A 10923-nucleotide genomic window follows, 5' to 3' on the forward strand; every position below is an offset into this window, starting at 1 on the left:
CGGAAAGACACAAAGACTAAGAAGCAACAGATGTTGAAGAACCTTCTGTAAAGAAAGACAGCCAATAAATCCATGGAACTAACTTAAAGGATTTTCCATAAAATATACAAAGAGTAAAGAAGACTGGATATTGAAGTTTGTGAGAAATAGAAAGACTATAAACCTAACATAACGCTATGAAATAATCTTCTACCAGACGTACTAAAATTGAGAAACCTATTATCCTTGAACCTCCTGCAGAATATACAAAAACTAATAAAAAAGCTGACAAAAAATTGTCTAAAACGTACCAAAATTGAGGAACCCAGAATACGAAGAATCTTCAAAATATGCAAGAGTCAATAAAATTGCTGCGAAGAAATTTTGTATGAAAAGTACCGAAATTGAGAAACCCAGAAAAATATAAAATAAAATACGCGAATTTGAAAATTCGTGAAAATACGTGGCTGATATTAAAGGATTTTCCGTGAAATGAAAAATGAAAAAGATCAGTTAAAGCAGTTTGTGTAAAATATACAAAGATGAAGGAATAGGAGTTCGGATGTCCAAAGGACAGAATAATCTTACGAGCAGGGAAGGAAAAAGAAGGAAATAGAATAAGCGTGGTGCTCTGAAGGAATCCATTATCAAGGTGTACGCTTTAAATGGATAGAAAGAACGAAAACGATGAATATTTGAACGCATTATGAATGGGTGAAAAACGCGAGGGAAGTTTTTTCTGGAGAATGCAGTGTCTCCGCTAAGAAGCGTCCCGGAATACTCGAGAGGATACTCAAGATCTTTAGAGGTGTTCTCGTTCTTTAAACAGCGTGTGCAGTGGCCGAAGAATAAGGAATGGTAAAGCAGGTGAGAAGTGGCCGCGTGCTCTGGAAATAAGTGCGTGCTCGACGCCCGAATAAGAGGATGCAATATGGCGATTCGATGTAGTTGAAGGGTTCAAGTGTTCCGGTAATTAGCATTCGAGAGTTTCCACGTTTAGAACGGTGGAATTATTCTCTTCGGTTTCTTTCTTTCTCTTCTTTTAATTATCTATTTTTTTCTCTTGGTTATTTTCAAGTGGGTACTTTCAATATGGCGGCTCGATTGGGGCGAAGAATGGATGAGTAGATATGAGTAGATAATGATATGTGGAAATTTAGAGAATTGGTAGAGTGAATTCGATTCTAAAAATGTGGAGTTTGAGAATTTAAGGATATTGATACTTTGAAATGTTGAAATTTAAGAGTTTTAGAATGTTAGAGACTTTGGGACATTGCAAATTTGAAATTCTTGGATTTGGGAAATTTGGGAAATTGACACTTGAGAATATGGGGAATTGGAAAATGGAGAATTTGAAAATTTACAAATAACCAAAATTTCAAGTTTAAAATTTTGGAATTATAGAATCATGGAACTTTGTAACTTTGGAGTATTTTAACTTGTGAAATTCAGAAATATTTGAAAATACAAAACTTAGAAAACATGAAAAATTGAAAACTGGAGAACTTGAGAACTAGAAAACAAGAAAACTAGAAAACTAGAAAACTAGAAAACTAGAAAACTAGAAAACTAGAAAATTAGAAAACTAGAAAACTAGAAAACTAGAAAACTAGAAAACTTGAAAACTTGAGAACTTGAAAACTTGAAATCTTGAAAACTTGGAAACTTGAAAACTAGAAAACTAGAAAACTAGAAAACTTGAAAACTAGAAAACTAGAAAACTAGAAAACTTGAAAACTTGAAAACTTGAAAACTTGCGAACTTGCAAACTTGCAAACTTGCAAACTTAAAAACTTGAAACTTTAAAAATTTTAAATTACTGAATATCCAACCTCAAAAATTCTGAGCTATAATTTCCAAAAAATAACGCATCGAGAGCGAATCTGATCCTATCAAAACCAAAATATGGCCAGCAGTTACGCAAAGTATTAACAAATCAAGCGACATGATCAAGCGTCTATCTTCAATTACTTCCGGCCGTTTCGATTTTACTTTAAAAACTGAAAGTCCATCCGATGACACAGATGCTTACTGGCAGGAAGGTTTTCACCATAATTCGAAACTTTCTACTCAAGTGCACATCCTGTGGGCGGTCCGTTCGTTTAGGTTCACCGATTCGTTTGTCCGTGCAACATCCAAGGTGCAACGTGCATTGACATCGAATCATGTTGCACCGCTAAATGCACTGTTAATTTATCTTGATTCATTTGATCGTGTCAACTGGAATAACACAACTCGAATAACATCTTCCATTTTCTACAATATGAAATGTGAACTTAGCTTTTGACTTTGGCAGTGTAATTATTTGATTCCGAAGAGATTACTGAATGTAGACACGCGACTAGAATGTAAGAAAAATACACTTTAATTAATTACGTGTTCAAAATGTATGCCGCCTTCCATCACGTAATATTCCGGTCTTTTACTTCACATTTCCACTTCTGTAAATCGAGTAATATGTTAATAAAAATATCATGTAATATGTGTTTTGAATTCGTCTCGATGTCCTCTAAAGCTATGAATAAAAAAAATGTATGTTCCTATTTAAAAAACCCAAGGTGACCTTGACTTTGCCGAGAGAACAAACTGTTTTCAAAATTTGCTTTACTAATATCTATTGTGCACTTCATACCCTGCAAATATTGTTCTAAACTTTTTTTCGTAAGGTGGCTGCAAGTGGGAGAAAAATCTTGAGTAGCGTTACAGGTAACACCATGCATAGGTGTATGTTTATATAATTTGTTTAAGAACGAATAAGAAAAGATTAAAATTATACTTTGCTAGAATTATTATTTATTAAAAATTTAACAGTGGAACATCACAAATCAATAATTAAGATTGAACATTAATAACTGCAACAGTATACAATTATTTTGATACCGTAAAATATTTGTAAGTTTCTAAATTTAAAAAAAACTCGGTTACACAAATAATTCACCTTGTGCCACCTCTAATAATGATAAGGAATATATGCAAGAACAGTAACATAAAAAATGTGTTAATTTCATTGCAGTCTGAGAGAGCTGATCTTGGATCGTAATGGAATCAAAGAGTTGCCGCACGAGCTCGGCGAGCTGAAGAACTTGAGAAACATTTCCTTGGCTGGAAATTGCCTGAACAGTCTTCCATCTTTCTTCAACATGCGAACGCTTGCGTTAACGGTACGTCTATACGTTTCGTGAAATTATTTAAGTATTTTGTAATTCAAAATTCGCGCTACGGTACCGTTACGACGAATGGCCGCGAAATCACCGAGCATTGCACAAATTCAGTTCCGATCTGACGAACCCAGACTTTGTTCCAATTAATTAACAACTTAAACACTCGTGTACTTTTCTTGAAACTTAACGGTGTTCTGATGTATACGGTACTGGTTGAGGAAATGTGTTTTATTGGTCTTTAAGTTTAATTTGTGAAATGTTGGTTTCAAAAAAGTAGCGTGTGTTATAAATACATGGGAGTAATTATGGGAAGCTATAGGGGAAATTTAGAAACTGTACTTTCAATTTGTTAAAGATTTGAATTTAGATTCTGCTATTTTCTAGTTCTGGAGAAAATAAACTTGTGAATTTTCTAGTTTCTAAATTCTCGATCCCTAAATCCCCGATTCCTAAATCCCTGATCTCTAAATTCCTGATTCCTAAATCCCTGATTCCTAAATCCCCAGATCCCTAAATTTGTGATCCCTGCATCCCTGATTCCTACTTCCCCAAATCCCTAAATCCTTGATCCATAAATCCCTGATCCCTAAATCCCCAGATCTCTAAATCCTCGATCCCTAAATCCCTGATTCCTAAGTCCCCAGATCCCTAAATCCTCGATCCCTAAATCCCTGATTCCTAAATCCTCAAATCCCCAAATCCTCAAATCCCCAAATCCCCAAATCCCTAAATCCTCAAATCCCCAAATCCCCAAATCCCTAAATCCTCGATCCCTAAACCTCAGATCCCTAAATCCCTGATCCCTAAATCCTTGATTCCCAAATCCCCAAATCCCCAAATCCCCAAATCCCCAAATCCCCAAATCCCCAAATCTCTGATCCCTAAATCCCTGAATCCTAAATCCCTAAATCCCCAAATCGCCAAACACTCCAAATTTTTAATACATTTGATTATCGCAATAGCATGTAGGTATACTCGCTTGTGAGTACATCTCATCTAAAATATTGAGATAGCAAATGTTTGCAGACTATCAGCAAATCGATCACCGACAAACCGCATGATTGTTTGCTGCACGTGATGTGAACAAGAAATGATTTCTGTAAAAGATAAATCGATTATATAAGTTTTTTGAGAATCGTAGATCTTAAAATATCAAGTAGCTTTAATCAATTTTGATATACCTATCGAAGTGGAACATATTTTATCTAATGATCTTATCTATAACTTAATAATCAATAGCTCACGTGATTTTAGAATAGATGGTAAATTGATCTCTTAAGGATAAGCTTATATGATGTCTAACTCCAGTTGTTGTGAAGAAACGTTAAATAAATAATTATAGTATGTAGTACTTGCCTTGAATAATTCTTTTTAGAAATTACAATAAGGAAAATCATTAGAAAATTGTGCAAAATCAGGCGCAAATATTTATTATTCATTAACTTTATTTTAAGCTTGAACAATCAGAATTTATTATTTGTAAATTCTAAATATTTTAACACTTGATATATAAAAATATTTAAAAGCACTAAGTACTATAATTTTCAAGTTTCTTTTAAAACAAATAATATCCAAAAAGTTTGAATTCTTAAAGATATTTTTACCTAATACCATTAGTATTAACAATAAATAAAGGTTATATATAAATTATTTATTAGTACATTTTACTGTTAATTATAATAAAACATTTTCATATGTTGCTTGTTAACCATCAATTCATGCACACAATACTAAAATTGCATTTATATCAGTAGTCTATAATGATAGAATCCTTTTTTTTATTTCTTCACTATTAATACATATTTTTAGAAAATTTATTCTTGTCCGAGTTGTTATATTTCTATTGCAAGGTTCCTTTAAAATATTTTTGCCAGAGTGAACAGGGCGATCCGTTACGGTGTACGCACCTGCGCGGTAATTCACTGTGTCGCCACTAGATGGCCGCAGCCGCAACTAGTTTCTCGAAAGAGAAATACATCCGAGGACTGTACATAAGGGGGCTCAGGCCAGTGGTTTTTCACTCTGGTTTCCCTTCAAATCACGCATAAATCTTTCGCCTTTTACTAAAGATTTCCGTGGAGGGGAACAATTGATGAGTCTATAGACTAATTTTTTGTGTGCCCGGCGCAAGCTGGGTCATAAATATAATTAAAACATAAATCTTTTTACAGGAAAAAGTAATTTCACAAAAAAATCATTGGAACATTCTTTAATTTCTGAATTAAATTGTATTTAATTTCTGAATTAAAGTTTTGTAAATATATTTTTCTTTGAAAATGTACCTGTCTTCATAAATTTATCTATGTACTTGAAAATAATGATTCAAGATATGTTCGTCACATTTGTAATAATTAAAAACTTTATTTAATAGACGAAGTGGAAGGAGACTGATGGGTTTTAATAATTTAGATTCGATAGCTTTATTTAGTTTATTATAAACAAATATTGGAGGATATTTTTTTTAAATTCTTGTTTGTTTGACCTAACCTAACAAACAAAATATGGGGATTCACTTTGACTTTTATTAAAATAATCGTAATATTGTCTGTATATGATTTACATGGAAATTTTTGCTTTCTCACATAACTTTTTAAGTCGTGTCCATAACAAAATATTTTTCTCCCTATCTCTCTATACAATAGATATGTATACTATACAGAACTACAAAAGAACCATTATTAATCTGTGTTTCAAAGTCGGAACCGATTGAAAACATAACTATTAAATATTTATAAAATATCGTACAAAGTGCATTTCAGCTGAAAATAGAACAAGCTTGAATTCGAACAATTACAAATTGTGCAATCTACCAAAGTTACAAAAAGTCAGTAAATTTTTCCAAAAATAAATTATTAAAATTTCTTGTTTATTGTCTACAGGAAGTGTTATCGAAAAGTGAGCACAGCAAAACCTACAGAGATGAGAAGAACAATCAGAATAATTTGTATAAAGTGAACCTAAGGAACAATCAGTTGAAAGGGAACATAATTCTCGGAAATTACGGAGTAAGCATTTTTCTCTGATGTTGTGTATGCATGCTACACGAACGCTTCCGAACTAATTATTGATCGTTCTATTTCCCTTGTAATCAAGAATTTAACGCATCTAGACGTCAGTGAAAATAGCATTGAGAAATTGGACATCAGCGCTCTTCAAGAATTGAGAAGCGTTCGTTGCGCGCGAAATGTTTTAACAGAACTGACGGTCTGCGGAAGAAATCTCGTTTCCTTGATTGCCGGAAATAACAGTAAGACCTTTACAATTTTTCCTTTTCATACACCATAAATTAATATTAAATCTTACTTAACTCTTTTATAGAACTGAAGAAACTAACCATCGAACCGGTGCCGGTGAATCTCGAGCATTTGGACGTGTCTTAGTGAGTGTTTTTTAATAAACCAGGAAAGTTTTACTAGGTTTTTCGATGTAATTATGTAATATTGTTGCGCAATGAAGTTGAGTCATCATGTGATGTTTTTTAGGGTATCTTAACGCGATTACAACATGTATTTTTACTGAGAAGAATATTTAGAGCTGGTTAATTAATTTAGCTTTTGTGGAGATTTTAGTTGAATAAAATTTCTGTTTAATTCAGTTGAAATAATTTATATCTTATATTTATAGAAATTAAGTTGATCTCTTTATTTGTGAGAATTAGATTGATCTATCTATTTACAGGAATTAAGTTAAAATGTATATTTACAAGAATTAAGTTAATCTTTACATTTTCAAGAATTAAGTTAATCTTCACATTTACAAGAATTAAGTTAATCTTTACATTTACAAGAATTAAGTTAATCTTTATATTAATAAATTTGCCTACTTACAGTAATATATTTTACATTTGTTTGTCACAATATATTTTTATTTTAGCAACAATTTGGACGCCCTTCCAGAATGGACACCAGACCTTCCAGTATTGCGTGCACTTTTTGCATCCCACAATGCGTTAACAGCCCTTCCAGACAGACTGTTAACACAGCCATCGAGACTGGAGGTCCTTCACTTACCCCACAATAGGCTCCAAGCCCTTCCACCACCCCGGAAGCCATTAAACATCGTTCATTTGACTCTACAAGACAATGCACTGACTGCGTTACCGACGAGTTTCTTCGTCAACACCGAGAAGTATGCCAATCAATTCACACGTCATGTAATCTTGATACAGAGCTTTATTCTCATTTGTAACATTAACATTAAATTATAAGATTAACCCTTTGTTTGTCACACCAAAAATGCTTTTGTCATACTTCATATTTTAATATTTAATTTTTCAATATAACCTTGCGTTATTTTGTTAAAATCTCTTTTGAACACTGAACGAAAGAAATTCTTGTGGAGCTCTAATTACAATTAAAATGTAATTATAATTTAGTTCAACTGTTTCAGTTGAGACGAGTATACTCGTCAGATACAATTAACTTGATCTATATCAGTTGATAACCAATGCTAAATTTTATGTCATGTCATTTTCCACCTAATTTATCTACTTTAGTACTTTGGTCATCTTATCAAATACTAAATTAAGAAATTTTTAAATTACAAATCTTGTGCAGTACATTGAATGAAATTTTTAAATCAGAAATTTTGCACAGTACACTGAATGAAATTTTTAAATCAGAAATTTTATGCAGTACACTGAATGAAATTGTCAAATCAGAAATTTTGCACAATACATTAAAAGAAATTTTGAAATACAACTCAAAAATGAATAGTCTTGTAAAAGTCATGAATTGTATAAAAGTCATAAAGACATAAATAGCCAACGTAAAGAAAAGAAACGTAGTGATGAAAGATTTTTTTTCAGAATGAAGGTGCTGAATCTCTCCAACAATCGGTTATCAGAGCTCCCTCCCTTGGGAGAAGCGAACAAAAATCGGCACAGCAACCACAGCGTAGAAAAGTTGTACCTCACGGCGAATTGTTTAACAGACACTGCCTTGGATACTCTAGCGAAATTGACTTCCCTGCGAGCTCTTCACATAGCGTACAACACCCTGGACACCCTTCCTGAAAGGTAGAATTTTTATAGTTTAATCATAATTGCAATTTTGTATTAAGGTTAAAGATTAAGATTAAGATTAATGTTTAAAGCTTAAAAGATTATCAAAATTTGCAGTTGTATAGCTTCGTGGAAGGATCTAGAAGAATTAGTGCTGTCAGGAAATCGTCTTCAATATCTGCCAGACAATGTAGCCAATTTACGACATTTACGGGTGTTGCGTGTCCATTCCAATCGACTTCTAACTTGCCCGACGTTTAATAAAACAACGTCGTTGAAGGTAACGATAACAGGAAATCGTTGGAAGATAATAGGAGATGATTGCTGAAACTGCAATGAACCTTTGCAATTTTTAAACTGAGGCTAAGGCACTTTTAGACTAAGTCACGTAAGAAGATAAATGCAAAAAGCTAAAAGCTAATAAAAAAGATAAAAGCTAAGAAAAAATATATTAAGAATTTGAGAAATTATTTTTGTACATAATTAATTTATAATCTTCACAAGATAAAAATTAAGAAATATGAACATTTTATGATTTTACGAATTTTTGTAAAGGTACTTAAAAGTTAAGTAAATTATCTCCTCTGATTATTATAGTTTGATAAGCTTCTAATCATCGTTAAAGGAGAACGTACATAATCCAAGGGAATGTTAATGTCCAGGTATTAGATCTTGCCCATAATCAACTGGACAGGATAAATTTGGCTACGCTAGTACCACCACAGCTTCAGTTTCTCGATATATCTTGCAATTCGAGACTGCATGTGGATCCTAGACAATTCCAGGTGTATAGATCACAACGACCGATATCCTTGGTCGATGTGTCAGGACAAAATAGACCGAGCTTACCCTCTCATCCCCATCAGCAAGAGATTGTTTCCGCTGAGAAGGGTGCGGAACAACCGTGGAGACTCGGATTCTCTGAAACAGCTGGGTCCAGGGAAAGGTAGAGGCAAATGTAAAGTTTTGTGACTAGATTCATAGAGACAAGTTTCATACTTTTTAAATTTTAATTTTGGTAATTGTTAAAATTTTAATTTCTAAATTTGGTTGCTTAGGTAGTTGAAAATTTGGAATTTTAGAATTTTTGAGTTTTAGGGTTTTAGAGCTTTAGAGCTTTGGAGCTTTACAATTTTACAATTTTACAATTTTACAATTTTACAATTTTACAATTTTGCAATTTTACAATTTTACAATTTTGCAATTTTACAATTTTATAATTTTACAATATTACAATTTTACAATTTTACAATTTTACAATCTTACAATCTTACAATTTTGCAATTTTACAATTTTATAATTTTACAATATTACAATTTTACAATTTTACAATATTACAATTTTACAATTTTACAATTTTACAATTTTACAATTTTACAAACATATTAATCTCCCATAAAGAATTTCCAACACGTAAACCCCATAAATGCAATACATCAAAAAATCATTTCCAAAATAACATTGCATAATTTCCCTTCAACTTCTCCAATTTTCCTCACAGATTATACGTCTCCCAAGTCCGAATGCCATCGTTCTGCAACGTGGAGGGTCTTTTCGGCATATTCGACGGAGGATCGAACCAAGAAGCCCCGAACGCTCTCCAAGAGATGATACCCCGTCTCCTACTAGAAGAAAGAACCGTCCGTGAGACATCAAAAGAATATTTGAAGTACACGTTGCTGTCGGCTCACAGAGAGCTTAAGGAAAAGGGTCAAAAATACGGCATCGACGCGACTCTGGTTCACATCGTCAGAATTCAATCGCAACAAGGTCACCCGAGATCGGCGACAAAATATTCTTTGAAAGTGGCTTCTTCTGGAGACGCGAAAGCTGTTCTCTGTCGAGCTGCTGGACCTTTGACCCTAGCACCTGCTAAGAAACTTCCTGTAAGAAATCAGTTGGGGAACGCTGCTATGTTTCCGTTGGTGGTTCCTGATCCTACGTTCGAAGAAGTGGATTTGGAGGATGACGACGAGTTCGTGATAATCGCGAATCGAAGACTGTGGGAGGTTTTGAGTATCCAGGAAGCCGTGCGAGAAGCTAGAGCCGAGGCGAGTCCGGTTTTGGCGGCCAAAAGACTTCAGGATTTGGCGCAGGCTTATGGGGCGGAGGATAATTTGAGCGTCGTGGTTGTTCGGTTAACGGGACCCAATCAGGGAGATCTGGATCAACTTATGAGAGAACTGAGACACGCGGTCGGTAAAAATAGAGGTCAAACTGAAGGTGGTTGTCCTTGTCCTTGTTGTATACCACCCGCTGCTCATAAACCACCGGGACCTTGCTGTTGTCACGCGAACGAGGGCTATTATTTAAATGGCGTGCTGAAGAGCATAGTGAACAGGTGAGAAAGTTCGCGTGGTAATATGTAATGCAAATTTCTGAGAACTTTGGTGGAATACAAAATAGTGCACTTTCGAACAACGGGAATGTTTGCATTCTGTCAGAAAACAATTTCGTTTTCAGTGAATGCATTACTTTTTGTCTTTGTGTACATTTGAGGTATAGCTTATTCTTATTCATGCATATAGATTTTACTGTATTGTTGATTGTTAAAAATTAAAAATGATATGTTAATTATCTGAAAATTACAAATGATTGTCGTCTGATATTATCGGTTTTAAGTTTGACGTTAACATTTTGAATATGTATACACTTGAAGCATTCTGTACACAATTAACTATTTAATAAAGTCATGTATAGTTACATAATTTTGTATTCTACAAAAGGTAACCTAGGAGTTATATTTGAGAATAAAGTATGTTGGTTTTAATTCTTTAACAA

At 33.5% G+C, this 10923-nt stretch overlaps 1 protein-coding gene and 1 non-coding gene across 3 annotated transcripts in view; both read left to right on the plus strand.

The window, feature by feature from the left end:
- Nucleotides 1–10923, plus strand: part of Phlpp (PH domain leucine-rich repeat protein phosphatase) — a 211634-nt gene that overhangs the window by 198784 nt on the left and 1927 nt on the right. For both annotated transcript variants that reach the window (XM_076530989.1, XM_012295705.2), the window contains exons 8-16: nucleotides 2993–3140; nucleotides 6020–6145; nucleotides 6234–6387; nucleotides 6459–6519; nucleotides 7014–7268; nucleotides 7948–8157; nucleotides 8260–8422; nucleotides 8805–9088; nucleotides 9644–10483. In XM_076530989.1, coding sequence (XP_076387104.1) covers nucleotides 2993–3140; nucleotides 6020–6145; nucleotides 6234–6387; nucleotides 6459–6519; nucleotides 7014–7268; nucleotides 7948–8157; nucleotides 8260–8422; nucleotides 8805–9088; nucleotides 9644–10483 — 2241 coding nt within the window. The remainder of the gene's footprint in view (nucleotides 1–2992; nucleotides 3141–6019; nucleotides 6146–6233; nucleotides 6388–6458; nucleotides 6520–7013; nucleotides 7269–7947; nucleotides 8158–8259; nucleotides 8423–8804; nucleotides 9089–9643; nucleotides 10484–10923) is intronic.
- Nucleotides 5158–5278, plus strand: LOC143264409 (U5 spliceosomal RNA). The gene has a single exon (XR_013038138.1). It is a non-coding gene; the product is annotated as a U5 spliceosomal RNA (small nuclear RNA).

Source organism: Megachile rotundata, chromosome 4 (assembly GCF_050947335.1).
Source record: "Megachile rotundata isolate GNS110a chromosome 4, iyMegRotu1, whole genome shotgun sequence".
NCBI classification, from domain to species: Eukaryota; Metazoa; Arthropoda; class Insecta; order Hymenoptera; family Megachilidae; genus Megachile; species Megachile rotundata.